The sequence below is a fragment of the Chrysemys picta genome, chromosome 18 (assembly GCF_011386835.1).
Source record: "Chrysemys picta bellii isolate R12L10 chromosome 18, ASM1138683v2, whole genome shotgun sequence".
Classification (NCBI taxonomy): domain Eukaryota; kingdom Metazoa; phylum Chordata; order Testudines; family Emydidae; genus Chrysemys; species Chrysemys picta.
In genome coordinates this window covers 22,757,084-22,778,308 of record NC_088808.1, presented here as the reverse complement: position 1 = coordinate 22,778,308, position 21,225 = coordinate 22,757,084, and the positions used below count along the sequence as shown (strand labels likewise).

At 40.8% G+C, this 21,225-nt stretch overlaps 1 protein-coding gene and 1 long non-coding RNA gene across 24 annotated transcripts in view; one reads left to right on the top strand and one right to left on the bottom strand.

Annotated features, from left to right (window-relative positions):
• Positions 1-16,458, top strand: part of STRBP (spermatid perinuclear RNA binding protein) — a 90,951-nt gene extending 74,493 nt beyond the window's left edge. For 9 of the 16 annotated variants that reach the window (XM_008169435.4, XM_065572587.1, XM_065572586.1 and 6 more), the window contains 5 exons: positions 3,360-3,494; positions 4,722-4,862; positions 7,998-8,121; positions 10,678-10,722; positions 13,541-13,987. In XM_008169435.4, the coding sequence (XP_008167657.2) occupies positions 3,360-3,494; positions 4,722-4,862; positions 7,998-8,121; positions 10,678-10,722; positions 13,541-13,617 (522 nt within the window). In that variant the 3' untranslated portion in view covers positions 13,618-13,987. Of the gene's footprint in view, positions 1-3,359; positions 3,495-4,721; positions 4,863-7,997; positions 8,122-10,677; positions 10,723-13,540; positions 13,988-16,185 lie in introns of those variants that run through there. The other 7 variants (XM_024106260.3, XM_042854415.2, XM_008169434.4 and 4 more) reach the window with 1 other exon arrangement.
• LOC101942936 (uncharacterized) overlaps positions 1-21,225 on the bottom strand; it is a 42,663-nt gene that overhangs the window by 3,550 nt on the left and 17,888 nt on the right. The window contains exons 4-8 of one of the 8 annotated variants that reach the window (XR_006175417.2): positions 14,225-14,339; positions 10,151-10,282; positions 9,668-9,705; positions 3,598-3,698; positions 1,687-3,225 (exon numbers count right to left, since the gene is read on the bottom strand). This is a non-coding gene — a long non-coding RNA (uncharacterized LOC101942936). Of the gene's footprint in view, positions 1-1,686; positions 3,226-3,597; positions 3,699-8,752; positions 8,862-9,667; positions 9,706-10,037; positions 12,856-14,224; positions 14,340-21,225 lie in introns of those variants that run through there. The other 7 variants (XR_010593699.1, XR_010593698.1, XR_010593702.1 and 4 more) reach the window with 7 other exon arrangements.

The window sequence follows — 21,225 nt, the reverse complement described above, 5'->3', positions numbered from 1 at the left end:
AGACAGTCTTTCTTTACACCTAGCACGCTGAGGCCTCAATCTTGTCACACTTGTAAGACAAATAAGTAACAAGTGTAATGTTTTTCTATTTTATAACATGATTCATTGTTTAGAGCTGTTTTTATATTAAAAGTACCTATACATTGATAGAGGTACAGAAAAGTAGCACAATGAAGAGGGATGTATTTAAATAATGTGAAAGGCATTATCATGCCTTTAAATGTGTATTTATGAATGGACTAGAAAAATGCTACAGTCTAAAGTTACGCTAGCTTAATTTTGGGACTTGGGGCTTAATTAAGGAACTCTAAAGAGCAAATTCTGCTTCTGTTTTCCTACTGAATTTGTGGGAAATGTAGTATTCCCTGAAGGACCAAATGCCTTAACTTGACCAGTCTGTGCTGAGTGTTTCTAAGAGTCCAGTTGCAAGGGGTCTGCAGTATGTTATTAAATATTTTCTTAAACCATTTCCAATATTTACATAGTTGTCAGGAGCTGCCAAACCAAGCAATTCAGAGTTCTCTCTTAGGGGGTCTCTGTACTGTAATTAAAAACCCGCGGACTCGGAGTCCGGGTCAGTTGACTCAGGCTTGTGGGGCTTTGGCTGCAGTGTAGATATTTGGGCTCAGGCTGGAGCCCAGGCTCTGAGACCCAATGAGCCCGGGCCCAAGTGTCTACCCTGCAATTTTATAGCCCCACAAACTGAGTCCACTGTCCCTGGCCAGCCGCAGCCATGCCACGGGTCTAGATGTACTCTTAGTCTCTATCCTCTTCACCCTCCCCATCTCCATTTGTACCACCATTCTTCTTCTTCATCCCCAGGAATTCTAGATGAGTGTTTGTGTTAAGTATGGAAGCGAAGGCTTTAATTTGAATTTTCATTGCTGTAGCTGATATCTTTGTGATGCACTCAGGAGGTTGTGCAGATAAATAGATATAGATTCTTGCCTTATTTTTAGATATAATGCTCCTTTCAAATGTAAGTGCTTTTTTGTTATAAATATAAATTTAAGTAATCTGCCTGCTCTATAGATACTTTTCAGTACATTGAAATGTGGATTTCTTCATAACTTAACCCATTTAAATAATGTGACTTCAAACTTAGAGCCAGACAATGTATAATCACTAAGGCTGAGATTTTGTCACAGACAGGACGTGGGCAATAAACAATAAATCGCAGAAGCCCGAGCCCTGTGGTGTGGGGCTGGAGCCAGATCTCCCAGCCAGGGCTCCTAGTGGGAGGCCCCTTCCTCTCCCCCCCAGTGCAGAAGTCATGGAGGACATGAAAAATCATGGAATCCCAGACTTCTGTGACCAACTCATAACCTTAATAATCATTGTGACCCGAGGTGCCTAGTGTAGCCCTCACTGGAAATGCCAAGGTCAGGGCAGGTTGCGAAAAGGAGAGCAGATATTCCCAAGACTGTTGGGTAACACTGAAGTTATACTCTCCAAACTGTGCTTCTGATCCCCACCCTGGTTACTAAGAAGCTGGTAATCACACAGCCCTCTTAGTGCATTCCAGTTTCAGACTCCCAATCGGCACCTAGGTGCAGTAAGGTGAGAAGTTATTTTAAAAATTCTGCTCACTTTACAAAATGTTCTCCTGACCCCAAAGGACCAGCCACATTGCCAGGTCAGTACTAGGTTGGATCTTACCCAAAATCCCACGCTGCCAGCCAATCCTTTAGCATCTAACACTAAAGGTTTATTATAAAGAAAAAAGAAAGGACAAGAAGAGTTGTTAAATGGTAAAGCAGTTACATAAAAACAAAGGCTTCAAAATCCACATATCAGGTTCTTAGCAGTGTTGGTGAGTTTGCTGGCTTGAAAGTCCCTCTGGAATACGTCCACAGCTTGGATGGGTCATTCAGTCTTTTGTTCAGAGCTGCAGTTTGTAGAACAGTTACTCCAGAGGTAAGAAGCAGGAATGAAGACAAAATAGAGAAGATGCAGCTCCCTTTTACAGTCTTTTGCCATGCAGCTTGTATTTCTTTGGTTTCAAACACAAGCTGCCCAGCACATGGCCTGGATGCCTTAGAGGTCTGTCTATAAGCATGCCTCTGCATGCCTTGCTGAGTCATAAGATGTAGCCCCTGACCCTTTCAGTGAGTTCAGTGTACAGCTGATGTCCCTTGATGAGCCATCAAGCAGGCTGGGCAGTGCTGATGCCAATCTGTCTAGGGGTGTCACCCAGATGCACAGCACAAGTTTGGAAATATAGATATACCCTACATATCTATAACTTACAATTCAAAGGTGATACAAACAAGATTACCGTATCTAGTGAATTATAACTTTTCCAATGATACCTTACATGGTATACCTGGTAAGATTCATTGCACTTTTATAATATTGGTATCAACAATATTATAAAGTGTCTCCCATATTCCATACAGCATCACAATCATATTAGCCTTTTTAACCCAGTTTTAAAAAGAATTAGAATTATTTAGATCATTTTTGACTAAAGGCAAATCGTAACTGTTTTTCATGTAAAACGTTAGAAATGTTTACAAGGGCCAAGGTTTTCAAAAGTGACTCAGGATTTTGGGTGCCTAAATTGAGATGCCTTAAAGGGACCTTATTTTCAGAGGGCAGGTGCCTCGCGTTGGGTACTTGACGCTTCTGAAAATCTTGGCCTGGCTCTCCTAATTTTCTGTGTTCTTCTCACTTTTCAGTATCTGCTTTGGTGCCTCCAGCAAAGCAGACTGTAATGAAGTCTGCTATCCTGGTGTACTGGCTCTTTGTTTCTGCATTTCTAGCCCAAGATAACAGCTATATCCACTGTGATGTATGACCTACACTCTGTGGCTTCACCAGTCAGAGATTGGAGTGCCATGGGGATGGTTAGATCAGGCAATAGAGATGTGCAGGGCTGGGAAAGCCAATCCCCTTCTGTTCAGTAGCAGAGAGCTGCTTTCAAGAAACTGGACACCTAGATGGTCTATCCTTCAGCCAGCAGCATGATGCTCCATGCTGTGCTGTGAAGGTGATGGCGACTGGTCATGGAGACGCTAGCTGCCTGCTGTGCCGGATATGAGCGGGTGGCAATATTTTATTTTATTTTTTAAATGGTTCATCCCTCAGCTTTCCTTGGGGGCAGGGGCTTCATATCTGCTGTTCTGGTGCAGCAGGTTGTGCTGAAGCTTTGACAATGCTGTGTCTCTGGTGCCGGTCCATCCCTAGAGAGCCTGCTAAGGCGGATGTATCAGGAAGAACTGGCTGTTGCAGAAACACAAAAGGAAGATGATTAGTACTGGCATTTTCCAGGTGGGCAGCTGTTCTAGGCAGACATGCTGTAGATGTGTGTCTGCCATTCAGAGCTGTTACGGTTATAATATATCTTGTCTCTGTAGGTAAGAACTCAGGGCCCTATCCTCACAGCAAGTGGCAAAAACCCAGTGATGGAGCTAAATGAAAAAAGAAGAGGTCTTAAGTATGAGCTCATCTCTGAGACAGGTGGGAGCCATGATAAGCGCTTTGTAATGGAGGTGAGTGCAGCAGTGTTCGGAAATCTGCAGGTGGTTTTGCTAACAATGCTTCAGTCCTCTTGGTAGCTTTCTGTTGCCATTTATTGTTAATCCAGAGCCTTACCGTTCGTTCTCTTCCACAAGAGGGACGGTAACCTTTTCAGGTTCCTGTATCTCCCAGGGCCAAGGTGATTGTGGGGATGGCAGGGGAATGTTCTCCTTGCCCTGGATAATTCAGCAAGGAGGAGGATTTGGTTATGAAAGCCCTTAAACACATCACATCCCTGCCATAACATAGGGAGAGGGCAGCTGAGTAACCAAAACCACTACCCAGTGTGTGTCATGGACAGGTCCTGGCAACCCTGTACGAGTGCCCTGATTTGATCGTCTTGTTGCCAGCCTAGCAGGGGTTAGGAATGATGTAACAGAGGGAGCCGATTCAGTCTCTGGCTCAGCAGGTTCTTGGGCTGACATAGAATCAGCATTGATGGGCTCTAGAGAGTACAAGGCAGCTTTCTTTAGCCAAAGGGTAGCCATAATGCAGGTTCTTGAAGATGATGGGGGTGCAAAGCTGATTGATTAGAGCTGTAGGTGCCCCTAAAAAGTTGTGGGGTTTGGGGATCATTTAAAAGTATAGTTTTGGGTGAGATCTAAAGCTAAGGTCCTGCCCACCAAAGACTTCATAGCAACCTTCCCAATTAATTCCTGCAAAATTCCATCCCAAGTAAATGTATTGGACCTCTTTAAATTCCCCCTTCAGTTTCAAGTTGATATGGGATTCCTAACTTCTGTCCTGTTAATCAACTTAAGTATCATGGAATCATAGAATATCCGGGTTGCAAGGGACTTCAGGAGGTCATCTAGTCCCAACCCCCTGCTCAAAGCAGGACCAATCCCCAGACAGATTTTTTTCCCCAGTTCCTTAAATGGCCCCCTTAAGGATTGAACTCACAACCTGGGTTTAGCAGTGGTCAATGGTCAAACCACCGAGCTGTCCCTTCCCACCATTTCCGTAGTGGTTCAAGTGATCATTACCTATCACATGGAGCTACTGGGTTTAATTAGTTCTTGATCGTGGAGTGCTTTGAACTCACTGGAGGAAATACAAGTTAGTTTCACCCATAACTGGACTGACTTGTTGAAATTTTTTATCAACGGCTCATGATTCCAGCTGGGATCTGGTTGTAAATATGAATAGTCGTTCCCACCAGGAAAAGTACTGGCTCTAAATTAACCTCTTGGCTTCAGGTAGAAGTAGATGGGCAGAAGTTCAGAGGCGCAGGTCCAAATAAGAAGGTGGCAAAAGCGAGCGCTGCTTTAGCAGCACTTGAGAAACTGTTTTCTGGGCCTAATGCAGCCAACAATAAGAAAAAGAAGATTCTCCCTCAGGTAAGAATCCCCAATTGCCTTTTATAGTTAGCGCCATTCTCTATGTCAGCACCGCCCTGGGGTAGCATTAGATGATGGCATCTGCAGAGGGACCACATGACTTCAGTCTGTTGTTTTTCAGCAGGTCTATTGGAAGCATTGTCCTTTGTTTTTATTACTCTGTTGTTGTTAGTAATTTGTTAATCGCACTGAGAGGCCTGAGCTGATGTGAGGGCCTCAATGTGTTAGAGCTGTACGAAGAGACAGAACAGTCTATGCCCCAAAGTGCTTACTATCTTACATAGAGACGACAGAGAGAGGGGAAGTGACTTTGCCCAAGGTCACACAGCCGGTCAGTGCCAGAGTCAGTTATAGAGCCCAGGTCCCCTGAGTTCAACTCTAGTGCAATACCCACTAGACTGCACTACCTCTCTGATAGTAATAGAGGTAGACTTAAAGAATACCTTGTTTATAGTCTGGTGATAGACACAATCTTTAGCTTCTAAATGAAGTTGAATTTTGAGCCTAAACTATTTGAGGGGTATCCCTTTTCAAATGCAACATTTTATTGGATGGGGAGGATTTGTTTAATAAAAACTTCACTTCAGACTTCTTTTTACATTAGATTCTAATAATAATCATTAAAATGGTTCCTGAGAGCCACCGTGATCTCTCCATTCTATACCATTAACACTGAACACAACTGAAGCTGATTATCAGTGTACTTCTTCCAGAAAGCCCCACACAGAAAAAGTCCTGACAGTTACAGCTTTGATCTGCATTGTGCAGATTAACTAGAATTAGGTTTCTTTTCCAGTCTTTGCAAAAATTAATTTTGTTCCATCCTGCTACAGCATAAAACATATTCAGAGAAATTACCAGCCACTTGTATTTGTTAAGTTCTGTATCTAACAATTATGTTTATAGCAATTCTCCTGGGCGCCCCGAGACCTCCAGTTCCTGCATCATGGAAGTTCTTCAGCTTCCATGATTATTTTAAAATCCAATTCCTGAAGAATGTTGTTCCACACAAAGATGGCAGTTAAGATCCGAGAATGATCTGAGATCGAGGCACTCTGATGTTCAGTCCTATTCTGCTCTCATTTCTTTGCAATAAGCTATGTCAATACTACTCTTCGAAAGCTCTCTGATCTGCTGCATGAGGTTGCCAGTTAGCTTGCAGCTGCTGTCTATGCTTGGGAAACAATGTGGTTTGATGCACACATGCAGTCTCCCTTTATTTAAAAAGAAGGAAAAATCAGAGTTTCTAAAGGAGGTTTGGCCAGCACAGTCTATGGTTAGACCAACAGAGCTGTCTACACAACTGTAGCTATTGTGCGCTTTGAGAATAAAAAATTAAGAAATGGCGTTTACTGAGTAGAATAAGTAGATGGAGCCAGAAAGTAATTAAGGAATAAGATTATAACAAAATGAAAAGAGAGAAGGCAAGGGATTTATTCAGACATGTAAGAGGGAAATAGATCTTACGGTGGGCCAGAAAATAAAAATGAACTAGGAAGGATGTATTCTTAACACTAGAGACACTCAGCATTTAAAACGGATATGATCCTAATAGCCAGGCATGAAAATGGCCCATTACATCAAGTACATAAAAGGTTGTTACAAGGTGGATGGAGAAAAATTATTCTCCTTAACCTGTGAGGATATGACAAGAAGCAATGGGCTTCAATTGCAGCAAGGGCGGTTTAGGTTGGACATTAGGAAAAATGTCCTGTCAGGGTAGTAAAGTAATTAATTCCAGTGTTTAGGGAGATTGTGGAATCTCCAGCACTAGAGATTTGTAAGAGCAGGTTAGACAAACACCTGTCAGGGATGAGTGCAGGGTACTGGAGCAGATGACCTCTCGAGGTCACTTCCAGGTCCTGTGATTCTATGGAAATCTGCCTCCATGTGAGGACAGAGGAAAAGATCTATCAGATTGAATGGATACTGCACATACTAGCTCAAAGGAAGGGTTACCGTGTTTCAAGTTTAATTCCTGTCTAACGAAGCAGCCAAGATTCCTAAAAAATAGGAGTCAAAATCAGTGGCCAAACTTTGAAATGTGCCAGTCATCTGACAGTTGCCAACCCAACCTACGGGAGCTGAGTGGCCAATACTTCTGAAAATCTGGCAACCCAGTTTAATGATGCCTAAGGGCTCATCTACACACTGTTAGTGGCAAGCTGAGGTGGGAATCTGCCCTGGCCACACACTCTCTCTCAATGTTAGCCTAGTCCTTTTTGAAATGGGACCAGATCAGCGTGTATTAGCTGTTTAATGTGCGTCAGCAGGGTCCACACGGACACTTAGTGCATGGCAAGCTGGTGCGGGGTAGATTCACAGCCCAGCTTGCCGTGAACTAAACGTTGTGTAGACAAGCCCTAAGTGTGACTTTAGGAGAATAAAGATAGGTTTGTATTTTTGAAAATTCTTGTCCAGGCTTTCTTGCTTCATTTGGGATAGAATCCTGGTCCTCTTGAAGTTAATAAGTCTGGGATTTCACCCTTGATATGTTACAGGGAAATATAATAAAAATGCCAATGCTCCCCTGCCCCAGCTCTTAGCTCAGCACTTCATGGGGCAGGGCAAAGGTGGGCTGCACAGCGGTTTAAACAGACAGCAAGCCGGAGAGGAGAGGTGGGGAGAAATAGGGTCAATATCCTCCCCGTCTCTCCCGGGCACTTCACTCTCTCAAAAAGTGTCAAGGATTTCTGATGATGTAACAAATCCAGCTTTGCAGCAGTGACCCCGCGTCCCTGCAGCTCCCCACAGGCAAGCGAGATGGAGATCAGTAGCAGAGTGTAGTAGCACATTGGTGCCCTATCAGTGATCAGAGTCACATCGCACCCATGACAAAAAGATAGCTCATAGCTCACTGTGGTGTTTGAATGAAACAAAGATGCCTGTTGGCAGCTGCCAATGCTCCATTCGTTCTGTCCAGGGAAGGGGATTCTATAAATTGAGAGAACTTGTGAGCTCACATATAGGTCTGTGCCACAGTCCCCAATTCTGCACAGCTACGCTTCAGAATGGAATGAGTGAGTGTGTTGCCTTTAACAAGCCTAGCGGGTTGAATATAGCATTCGATGGGTTTAACATGGATTGCCTCATGTATCATGTTCTGAATCATGCCATTTTTATTATTCTGCACAGACTAAAGGAGTTGTAAATACAGCTGTGTCAGCAGCAGTCCAGGCTGCTCGAGGCAGAGGACGAGGCGCTTTAACACGAGGGGCATTTGTTGGGGCAGCCGCTGCTACTGGATACATAGCACCAGGTACGTCATGGCGCTAATAGCTAAGGGTCTGTCCATCCCAGCTGTCCATGGATGAACTATGGCTGCTGACGTTCACCTTTCTATGGGTCAGACTCATCCATGCTGATGACCTGTTTAGTTTTATAGCATTTGAGAAGAGCCATAGGGGAAAATGCATGGGGGTTTAAATAAAGGGAAAAGTCAGAGAGTCTGTAGAGCTGGAAACATATCTCGCTTGCAGTTTATTATGCATGGAAGATGAGCAAATCGTTATCCAGCTCCGACTCTTTCCCTGGGGCTTTGTAATTCTGATATCTGCCTTTCTCATAACTCTCTCACCATGGCATGATTCCCACAACTCTGTGCCCAGTTGTGAAGTCTCCTGGAAGATGCCTATTAGTATTATGATTGGCTTTACCAAGAGTTTCTCATTCTAGATAATGCTACAGGATTATCCTTAATAAGGGCAGAGGGGTATTGTTTGTGCATGCAAAATTAAAATACTGTCTTGTGCGCGTTGCTTCCCGCGAGAAGTGCTTTGCCGCCTGATGAATCCCCTCTAGGAGCAGTCTGATTCACAGTAAGAGAGACCCTTCTTCAGCCCTCTTGGGGAAAGGCTACTGGAATGGAACTTGCTGCTGTGCTGAAATGCGTTCCAGAGTAGTGAACTGTGGGGATTATGCTGGCAGATTTGGAAGTCATAGTGCTCTCGGGAACACCCCACACAGTCTGGGGCTGTGAGCAGAGGTGCCTATTAACAGCTGTCATGTTGGGAGAAATGAAGGAAGGAAATTCACATTCATATTCTGGCTGATGTTGCTCTGTAATGTTGGCCGCGTTGCTTTGAGCAGCAAAACCGCAAGTCTAAATTAAAAGGCTTTTTGGTTCCCATTTATACTTGGGCCCCTTCACGTAGAATTCACATTGCTGGTCAGGCTGTTTTAGTGTTGATTCCCATTGGCAGGTTAGCAGCCACAAAACTGTAGCTACAGAGACGAAGTGCATAGCAACTTCTGGGTTTCCTCTGTATTTTGCTTCATCTAAAATAGTGTATCTCACCTGGTGAGTCACAACACCTGGGGAGCGGGTGGTCGTGAGGCGTTGAAAAGCATACTACAATCTAAAGCACAGAAAATCTCGCTCCTCCATTCCCTGCATACTGTTATCCTTCAAGGTCAGGTATTCTCTGTGAACTTCTCCAGCTACACAAACAAATTACTTATTGTCTATTCTCATTATTGTCTATTCATTTTATATGGTGTGGAATCACAAAAATTTGAGTTTGAATAAGGGGTTGCCAATCTGAAGATGTTGAACCACATTGGTGTAGGAGATCATGTGCAGGAGTTAGGGATGGGAGGAGAATCTCCTCCATTTATATATATTTTATTTTATTCTTTGGGATCTCTGCCTCCAAAGTTCCATAGCCAACACTCACTTAGCTTCCAAAGTGTAAAACCCTGATCATTAGTGCTCAAGGTTTTTTAGGATATAGCATAAACTCTAATTACACCCTTCATCAGTTCCCAAATGTTAATAGCGCAGCCCTGTAGTTGGATATATTTACCTCCTGGCGCAGTCAGCAATGTGGTGCCTTCATTGTTCCTGTATATTGATGTAATCATAAATATTAAAAACCAGTAATTCATTTTTAATGGACTTGAACATTGTTTCTGAAACTGCTTTTCTGCCTGAGGAGTCATTTCTGAGACATTGTAACCTGCTAGAGGCACAGGCCTTGCCAGCATGGAATTCTTCCAGAAATAGGTTTAATTTCCCAGCCATCATACTTGTTAAGCATTTATTTCTCTTGGCGTACGTACCTTTTTCCTCTTCAGCCTCCCACACCCCAACGTAACCCCCCTCAAAAAAAGCTTTGTCAGGCATGAATGGTACTAAGTCTTAATGAAATAGCAAGCAGTAATAACCAAGAACAATGCTGTCACCATTCCTTTTTATTCAGCAACTGAATGTATCCTCTAACTTTGCATGCCTCCTATCCCCATGATTTGGTTTATTTTTTTTTAAGCTGCCATCAGCGCTTACTTACTATCCAGCCATTCAGATGTCTTCTGTGGAATATGTTTGGACTCTGCGGAAACCAAATGGCAGTGTTCTTAATCACCAAAAATATCTGCTGCTGATTTGGACCTTTACCACGGGCCTCCAGGTTTCCCTTTTCCTAAGTGGGGGATTGAGGACAATGACGATTTTGTGCATTAAGTCATATCTGTATTTTATGAAGAAAGTCTGTAAATGGGGCTTTGCCAACTCTTGCAGTGCAACAGTATTGACTGGAAAGTTTCAACTAAGAGAGAAAATTAAGGAAAATAGAAAGAAAGGTGGAGTTTCGCTCTTCTATGCTGAAGCTTCCAAAAACGGCATAAGATGCCTTGTTTATTTTTGCAGCCAGAATCTGGAACGATTATAGCCAAATGCTGTTTAAGTATTTTAACTTAAACGGCAGTGGATTTTCTGTTGTGTATGGCCCCTGTGGTGGTAAGTTTGCGACCTTTGATATGAACTTTCATATGCTGGGTGGAATAAAGCCAAACGCTTATTCTGTTTGTATTGTAGGCTATGGGGCACCTTATGGGTACAGCCCAGCTGCGCCAGCCTACGGTATGTATGACCTATTAATTAACTGAACTAGAAATGGTATTGAAACTATCATGGCAGTCCAAAAATAGAGATTGCCCTAGAGTTCGCAAGTGATCCAAGAAAATCAGAGCTCACTTTAAATATGACATTTCAATTGATGCCATAACCTTGTGGTTCTTGTTTTGGTTGGAGTAGCTTTTTGCCTATGCTTTGCCTGATTGTGGAAGGACTGCTTGTTCTAACTGCCTGTTCCCTTTTATAGTGAAATTGAATATTTTTAAGTAGTTCTCCTACTTTTTACAGCCAACTTGTGCTCCATTCAAAGAATACCTAAGGGCCAAATCTAACATCCTTGAAATATTACTCTAATGCCCCTTGGCTAAACATTGGTAAAATGATGGTCTGTAAGTTAGACTTGTGGGCATTTCCTCTTATTGCAATCAGTTGTTTGAAATGCCCACTGCCACAAACATCTCATAACCAGTCCAAACACATTTTATATAGTGGCAGGATGAATACTGCTGTTTGGGTCAGGCTAACTGAGTTTCTGTAGGTTACTTAGAGATCAGACTGCAAGGCTGCGAAGGCACTATAACTTGCCACTGCCCCTTTCTGCTAAGAAGCCCAGTGAAATCTAGGATGGCAGTGCAATACATTTCATATGGACTAAAATAAACATAAGGCCTCTTTCATAGCTCCAGAGTACTTTCTCCTAGCCCCCTTCCCTCCCCCACGCTTTTTTTAAATACTAGACTAATAAAGCATATTTATCTCTAACTGGCCTTTTGGTTACTTTGAATGAGGTTTATGTGGCAATGGGGGCAAAACAGTTTGGAGTCAGTGATATGTTCCGACACACTAGAGTAAAACAAGGCGCTGTCTCAGAACCAGTTCTGATCTTGTGTGTGTACAGAACCTGTCTTCTATAACTGGGTAAGATTCTGTAGCTCTCAAATGGCAAAACCACATGATTACTCCAGCAGCCTTTTTTTTTATTTTTCAAAGGGGAAACCTAATCCTCACTATACCAACCATTCCTGTGCTGGGTTATTACCCTAATGCTTGCTTCCGTATCGAATCTGAATAAAATTGGTGGCTAACAGTAACTCCACCCGATTACAAGTGTAGAAACCTTATCTGACCAGGGAAATATTACGGAACTGGGTAACTTGATTTCTACACCTTGGGAAAGAACCTTTTCCATTCTAAATGATGCACACCATAAATACAGCTATAGCCTCGTGCTGTCCCCTGATGATGAAAATGCTGTGGCTCTAGTATTGTTGGTGTCTAAGAGCACCTACCACGCAGGACTGGCTGCTACCATTCTATGCTTTCTTCTGTGGAGCTGGGCAAGGGAACTGGCCAATGAGGTGCCTTTACTCGGATAAGGAATTTCCTCTGATTTAAAGCAGCTTTTCTTATCTTAGTAGAAAGATATGAATTGGCCATCTGTGTTCACATTGCAGCAGGTGACACTAGCATTTCCCATAAAGCATAGTCTGTATTCTTGATTATCTTTCATGCACTGTTATTGATAACAAAGGGAACCTCTACCCACTCACCCAGCAGGAGATCACATATTTAGTTTGGGACCTGTTTCATCAGTAGCTTATTTTAAACAATCCCTTTTGTAGCCTTCATCCTTGTATGAAACATTAAGAAGTGGGTATTTAATATGACCCTGAGATAGTCTAAGATGGCTGGTACTTGACTATCCGTATCTCTTATTGGCAGATAGGTTATATATAAGAATATGAGGTGAAGTCCTGGCCCCACTGAAGTAAGTGGTAAAACTCTCATTGACTTCAGTGGGGCTGGGAGTTTTACCTACAATCCTTCTTTCTCTTGGTTTGTTTTTTCCTTTCCCTCCATCTTCTCATGACATCTGTGTTGGAGCCTGAATTGTAATCGCTTAGATATTTACGTGTGGCATATCGCTGACTTCAAAGTCTTGTGAAATCTGCTGCCCCCATTTTTCGCATAAAGAGTTTTTCTGTTTTAATGTCTTATTGTGATGCAAAGTACTGAAATAATGCTTTTCTGGCTGTAAGGTAAATATGTCTCTTTGCCTTTGTAAGCTGTTGCATGTTGGGAAGTTTCACTTTGATCATCTGGTGCTCTGGAATACCTGCTGTTGCTGCTTTGTGATTTCTAAATGGATACGTAGGTTAAATATTAGAATTTAAATAGGAACCATTAAAAAAAAAAGTATTTAAGTATGCAGAAGTTTGTGAGGCCACAAGAACGCTATAATAATCCTGAGATTAGGCAGATATTAATCTTTCCAGATTTGCCACTTCAGTACAATATGAATAAATGCAGAAAGTCTAAATGGATATAGAACTTGATTGAGTTATCAGTGCCTGGTTTTGACAGATCCAAAGGGAGGTTTGTCAAAACTGTGCTGTGCCCTTTTTTTAAGGACTTCTGTGTATGCACAGTAGCATTTTCTGTCTAAAAGCTTTGCAGTTGTAACTGGCCTGTTAAATTACTTCAGGACACTGAACAAGATAGATTGTCCACACTATCTTAATAAGAACGTAAATTAACTTTCCAAATCCAGTCTGTTTCAGTGTAACATGGTACTGACTACTTCTGAAACGTATTGCTAATGCTAAATTAATAAACATCAGAATGAATATAACATATCAGATGTTATTATAAGTTTAAAGCATTACAAAATGTTGAAATGTTCTGCTTCTGGGATTCAATGCCCTCAAAGCTCATTGACTGACTCATCTGGAAAGGGTTAATGAGAACATTACTGTAAGCTTTTACTTGACTTTATTGGATCATTGAACTTATTTGGAGTCCTCTCCGTTTCTTCTCTCTGTAGGTATACCCAAGAGAATGGTTCTGTTACCAGTTATGAAATTCCCAACATATCCTGTTCCCCACTACTCATTCTTTTAGCAAATGGCAGAAGCTAATTCCTATTGATTGAACAACACAGTACAGTACAGAATGTTAGAAGAGAAAAAAGCCTTTTTATCCTGTTTTCTTTGAACACATACTTGAGCAAAGTCATTTGTAAAGAAACATCTTTTCCTACTTTTTGATTTTAACAAAATGCAAATTTAGTTCTCTAAAACTTGAAGAAAAAAAAAATGTTCTGTGAAATGTTACCTCATTTTCAAATAACTTATACCAGCCTTCTGTTATAGGGAAGAACTAGAAGCTTAAACCTTACGTTTTAAATGAAGTATCCGATTATGTAAAATTAAATTTGTGAAGGATGTATAGAATATAAAACACTGATCACAAATAAACGGTTTTGTCGTAACACAGAGTACTGCCTGTTTCCTAATGCAGTCACACAGAATCTCAGTTAATGACCTGTATTTGTTGTAGGGCAACTTAATTCAGAGTGTAGTTATTTAAAAAAAACCAAACCAGTAATACAATAGAAACTTTTCAGTTAAATTTTAACTTTGAAAATATTAAGGTGAACAAAGCTAGTAAAATATGGGTTTAAGTATTGTCTTAGCTTATTATTTTTGATTTATCGAAGCATCAGTACCTTGAAAGGATTCCCTTAGCATCTTTAAAACCAAGGGAAGTAGCATATTGTAAGGCTCAGTAACGTAGACCCTGTCTTCGTTTTCCACGAAGCCTCTTCATTTGTATGCAAAATGCTGAAAAAGAAAACGAAGGGCATTATTAACACTAGCTGGTCTCTTTGTATTCAGTTATATTTGTGAAACCTGTGTTAAACAAGGGAAATTTCCATTCAAAGACTTTTGTTATATAATTGGAGGAATACATAGTTAAGTCTGTATTGCCCAGAGAAAGGACAATCATAACATTATGATTGTTTTTTAGTGTTCCAAAGATGTGTTTACAATGCCCCTCACTTCCCCCCAAAAAGAATAAATTGCACTTGTTCTTGTGGCCTTCTTCACTCTGTAAGATTGTTTGTCCACCCTTGATTTTCCATGGAGCATTTTTACAGTTATTTTAGTTGTCAGTCTCTAATTAAAAAAAGGGTTCTCCTTTTCCCCTTACAATTATAAGAATCTAAAGCAGCAACAAGGTCCCCATGAAAACTTGCTATTTAATGGTCCCAGTTCTTGTTGAGTGCTGCTGTGAAAAGTGACACATTTCAGCCATAGGCCAGTATTCATTTTTTGATACGAGTTGGTGCCCAAAGTAAGGCAACATCTATAATATAAGGAGTGCATGTACCCCTCTGAAAGTATAGAGCAGAGGACATGCTCCGTACTGTCACCAGAACATTTCCAGGCTTGTGTATAAAGCTGTTGTGCTTTGGACTCCAATATGAAGGAATAAAGTACTTTTTATTAAGGTATCACCCCCACAAAATAAGCAGCATTGTTGGTTGCACTTCCCCATTCAGAGCTCACCAGTTCCTTTTCAGTAGGTTTGTTATATTTTGTGCTGTCTTGACGATGCCTTTATACAGTCTGCTCTCCTTCAGACTCTATTCTTGGGGGAGGGTGGTGGTTTTTTAAAGGACGTGGTAAGAATGGGGCTTACCGCAATGTATGTTTCTCATAGCAGGGAGAGTAATCCTAGAACAGCATGATAAGGGGGTGACGTGTATAACAAGCTGCTTTCCTTGGAATTAACTACAGCAGCTGTTCTTAAATCAAGCATTTGTGCTTAGGAATGTGCTTAAATCTTTCATAACCGTTTCTCTTCCTGCTGTAGCTCTGGCTTTCATTTGGTGGTGGTGGTACTTTAATAAAGTATGTAGCCTTGATTGACAGCAGCAGTGAGTCTGACATTATCATCCCTTGAATTAGCACTGAGAGATAAATGGCGGGGTTGGCGTTGCCTTCAAATTGAGAAGTGTTCATAAATCATTGACCTGTTTTGCTGGCCTATGGATGAAAGGGAGCCATCACGGAGCAGAAAAAGCATGGCTGATGAGAGCCCATTTTTGGGTAATACAATATTCATTAAAAGATCCCTGCCTTTTTTGGAGTTCTCTTGATTGGCAACTGCTGATGATAAAGTGGGGTGTTTTTTTTTTTTTTAAATCCATGAATTTCTGAGACTTTAAATTTTAAACTACAATTTGTTCTGAAAATATTTACGTATTGAAAATTTACTTGCCCAATAACTTATTCCTCCCCAGCTCATTAAAAAGAGGGAGCTGTGCTCTTTTCCAACTTGATGGCCGTCATTTCAGATGATTTATATGAAGTCATTTGTTCATTTTTTATCATTTGTTGGGAGTTACTAACCACATTGTAAACTTGCCCTGTTGCTGCATATTTTACATTTCTCTGCTTTTCTGAAAATATGAATGAGCTGTCAGTTCTTTGTTTACAAAGTGATAACCTTGGAAGTAAGGATGTTTTGATAGTTTTAAAAGTGCCCATTTGTGTCCCTTTTACAATGAAAATTCCACTTACAGCTGAAGGAGCAGAGAAATTTAAATGGAGCTTTAGCTTCAGCCAGTCCCTTTGAAATTAACACGAAGTTTTTGCTTCTCTGCTCTTTTCTCCACTGTAGGTGGTTTTTTCATTGACAGTCCCTATTGCCAGCCTCTCAGCATCGCACCTTTTATTGTTCACTTGGGCCCTCAAGATTTCTTCTCTGACTTCTAGAACCATCAGGTTGTGTGGCTCGAAATGGCTATTTATAGATGTCTTAAAAGCAAGAACAAACGTGACTCGTTTTGAGGGGGTCTCAGCTTCAAATATGGAACTCTGAGCTTTTCCTTTTTGAAAAGGTTTTTTTTCCCTGGACTCAAATCCTTTTTAATAAAAGCAATACTTATTCCAAGCCACAGTCCTTCCTTGGGATACATAGCAATAGATGTGCATACATGTCTTGGTTATTTCTTCATGCAGAAAGAAGAGACCAATGTATAAAACTTGGACTTCATTAAAAATTGGTGGGGCTCCCAATTTAATCAGATAACTCCGCTTTAGCTTTCACCACTTAAATCAGAATTTTAACTGAACAATTGTACTCAGGTCTTTAGTATCAAAGTTGACCTAGAAACTGCCACCAAGGCTTACAGTGGCTATTCTCGAACCCAGAGCTGCTACATGCCGGAAGACATGAAAGGCAGCAAACATTCCACCTTTTCTCCCAGGTATAACTGAACTAATGTGTCTCAACCATGCCTCACAATAATATGGTGAAACGGTGGAAGGATTAGGTCACTTCACTTCTGAAATGGATTTTTTTTTCTAAAATCCTCATAAAATAACCAACATTCTAGAATTTGGCAAATTTTAGAAAAAATTCGCTGTTCTAAGTTCACTTTTTTGTTTTTTTTTGTTCGTTAAACTGTTTGGGGTGTTGAATCAATTATTGGGATTATTAACTGAGTCAGAGATGCCTCTGTATGAAAGTCTTTATTTAAATGGCGTTGGAACCTCTCTATATTGCAGGATAAGACTTTTAAGCAGTTTTCAGCAGGTTAATATCACTTTATTCTCATTCTCTCCGGACCTTCGTAGCCATATGCACTTTATAAAATAGGCTGAAATGTAATGACTGTAAGCAGAGATCATGGTATAAAAAAGGTAAGAATTTTTATTCTCCGCTTGAAGAATATGTTAATTACTTTTTTTCAACTCCCATAGACATGTGATGAATCATATATATGGCATGAGCTTTTATTATGCCTTTATTTAATTTCAAAATCTAACTGTTTAAGGAAAAAATCAACTGGTCTAATTTCCAATCTTGCGTTTTTTAAAGGCCACTGAAATTATTTTAGTTTAAGATAAAAAACTGTTGATGTTAAGATAGTTTAAAAAAAAAAAAAAAGGAATCCATTAGTCTTATCAGTAAATCATTCTGCTCCAAACATCTCTTCTTATGTAGTCTGAAAAGTTAATAATATTGATACTCTTGAGTATCAAGCACTGCATTCTTTCCTTTCTAGTGGAAAAACTCAACTGTGTACCAAAGCCACAATGTGTGCTAACCAACATGGTTTGTATGGAAAGCCATAACATGGCTTTCTATAGGTGTACAGAATAGAAGTGTACTGTTGACTACATTATATTGTCTAATTAATAAGAAAGTAATCTTTTCCCAAAACTATTAACGCTAATCTCCAAAGGAAGGAGGAAAAGCTTTGGTAATATTTAGAATATTGAAGTTAAAATCTACAGAGACCAGATTATATTAGGCCAAATTAATTCATAAAGAGAGGTGAGTGGGGGTGTGTGTGTGTGTGTGTGTGTGTGTGTGTGTAGGGGGGGAGAATGGTGATTAACTCAGCATGAATTCATTGCTTGGTCATGGTTTTGTAAAACTATGAATTAAGATAGAATCATTAATAAGTAATTCTGTATTTTAAGTTTACCTTACAAAAATTTCCTTGGATTAAAATGATTCTGGATTGAGGCCTAAGTGTATGTGATATGTATACATTTTTTTAAAAATAGTAATTTTAAAATTTGTTTTACATACTATTGCATATTCTAGCAGTGTACTGTCATTGTAATATAAAGTTGCTGAGAACTCTCTTCATATAAAAATTGTACTTAGAATGTGGCTTTTAAATGCAGAATAATATTAGCTCGATAGTCACTCTTAATACGCAGACGTGAACGGTACAAAAGAACTGATTCACCACTATTCTACTGCTGTAAAACTGGTAAGCACATAGAATAATGTAGTGGTAAACCAGGCTCGGAGTATACTGTTTTTTTGTAGTAAGCAGGTAAGTCACCACACTATGTAAATTAAATGCATTTGATTTTAACAACTGAAAAAAATCATAATTTCAGAAAATGTAATCTTAGGTATAGATTACCTTTAGTAACTCAGTCCAGCAAAGATCTGGACAGAATTAAGTGTCTTACTGGACAAATTGCTAACTATAAACTCCACCAATGTCAATGGGAGAGCCTGATTGGACAAGTGGCATCTAATTTTGCACCTGGAAAAAACTTCAGACTCAATTTTGCAAACAAGTTGTACATTATAGCACTTGAACATCTAACTACATTGTGGGTGCAATCAGTGAGCTGTTGAAATGCTCACACAGTTATTACATGGTGCAGATTTGGATCTACAGTTATCTTTAGGCACAAATTTGGGACTCTGCCCCTGAGGCCCCTTTAAAATCAAGGTCTGAATCTTTCACTAGCAGAGGATTGCTGAGTCTTGTATTGAGAATGGGCAGCACTAGTGGGCTGCTCTGTTAGGCTTTGGAGGAGGAATGGTTTATACATTTCATATCAGAGATAAGGTATATTATAATTAACTGCTCTTCAGGTTTCCTCTGAATAGCGCAGGTGATGACAGTCTGATAATACGCACTGTCCAGGTCAGGTACTGATTAATAAAATGCCTGGCTGCTTCTCACTCATTGAGAGAGTTTGATTTGAAATGGCCTTCATTTGGCACTTTATTCCATTTGTTGACTGCTCTTCAGCAAAACAGTTAAGCCTGAATTTCCTTATCTGTCCATTGATTTGCTCCAATCCCTTATTCTGTTCCACTGATGCCCTTCTGGAATGTTCCCCACTTAAGAGCCTACTTCTCACTGAAAGTCAGTGGCCCTTAAAGTAAACTTTCAGAAGTGCCTAAGTCACCAAGGATCCTAAGTCCCGCTGGTTTTCATTGAGATGTAGGCTCCTACATTACTTTTGAAAATGGGACTTAAGAGTCGAAGTCACATAGGCACTTCTGAAAAATTTCTTTTAGACTGTCTCATTCACAGTTCTTAAACTAGTTGGAATGTCAGGTCACTCTTGACCACTAGCGTGGGTTGCATCTACCTGACATGCAGTTGGGACAGGCAGTAGTCCGCAAGGGAAAGTAGAAAGTGCTCTCTTCTACATCAGTATTTGCACGGTGTTTAAATCACAGGTAAGTCAGCAGAGGAGAGGGGTATACATTGCCTTTTCCTTTAGCCTGCGATTCTAATGTTGCTGAGTTGCATAGCTTGGAATGCAATTTAACAGGCCTATATGCAAAGCTGACTCCATAAGCTTTACTGTGTAGCTGCTATGTCTATTCTGTTGTATCTTTAAGAACAAGGGAGAAACAGTGTTATTTTGTAGCTTGGACTTCTGGCTCAGAGTTCTGAGGAAGTCCCTTTCCATTAGCGACAGACAAGCAGATGCACAGTCTGGTATGTTCCCCTCCTGCATTAACCCTTGGAGTTAGTTGATTTGATTCTAATGTGTGCTTTAGAAATTACTCCTAGCACCAAAAGGTTAAAATACCAAATCTCCCAGATAACTGACTGGCCCATTAGTTTGAAGGGCAGTTATTGTCTGTCAGTCATCTTATTTTAATGCTATTGTACAGGTTGGGGGTATATAATTTTTTAAAAGCTGCCTGTGCCTTTTGAGATGTAGGTCCCACCCCATCACTGTGCTAAACTGCTTGTGTCCAATAGCAGTATAAATAGTTATAAAGGGCCATTCTCTTAGCTAACAGAAAAGCTGTGCATCCTGCCATTACATTATTTCTGTGCCAGTTCTAGCTATCTGTGTTCTTCTTTTAACATGCATTCAGTATTTGGAACAGGGCAACCTTATTCCTGGGCATTGTGCTGTTCAGATGGAGAGTGTCTCCTGTGTACATGCAGTGAATGTGTAGCATGTAGCTTCTATTGCCCAAGCGATTCCTGTCGGATAGAGTACAAATCCAGCCTGCAGAAAAAAAAGGCAATTTAGTGCCTGTGTAGGTGGTTCCTAATTTGTCTAATTTGCTGTCATGCAGCCAGCAGGAGTTAATTACATGATTCCAGCAATCATCATGGCTCCCATTTAACGTTCTGTCAGTCCTGCTGCCAAGAGTTGCACTGGAGTTAAATATCTTTTGCTTTTATGAGATTCTCTGTCAAGGAGCTTGGGGGGAGCAAGCTAGTCCAACATCTCAGTAAATAGTGGAATGGGTTTTTTTAAGCTGTGGAATCTTTACAGCAGGAGGTTTGCAGGCACTTTCTGGCATCACATTCTAATGGCCTTGAATTAACCTTTTGAAAAGCTTTAAGAAAATGGTGAATTTTGATGGAAAACTTTAATTTATCATTCAGGCAGTGGGGACTATTGCTCCCATCTCTGGCAGATACCCAGCTCCGCTGTCTGCATGCTGTGGAGAGGAAAGGGATCCTTTCTCTTGCGGCACTTGCATTCTAGCAGAAGGGTGACCTGTAAAGTGTCTTACTCATAAAAAGCTTATATTCTCTAACCACAGGAGGATCTTAATTAGGTAAAGGCCTATAACACACGAAAAACCACTCTGAGTCTGCGGTTTTCCCAACAACCACTGAGTGAAAAATTCCTTGACCACAATTCCCCTCTTGGGCAGGACCGAAGAACGGGGCACCAGCACAGAGATTTCCAAGAAACCTTTCCCTATGGACTGGCTGTTCAATAATGGTGCATTCATTTCTTGTGCCTTCTGAAGTAGGTGGCGCTGGCCACTATCTGAGACTAGATGAAGTACTGATCTGGTCCAGTCTGGCAATTCCTACGGACAAGGAGAACCACATATGGGACCAGTCCTGCAGCCATCATTGTACCTTCTCATCCACAATTCCCCTGATGTGGAGGGAGGGTGAGCATA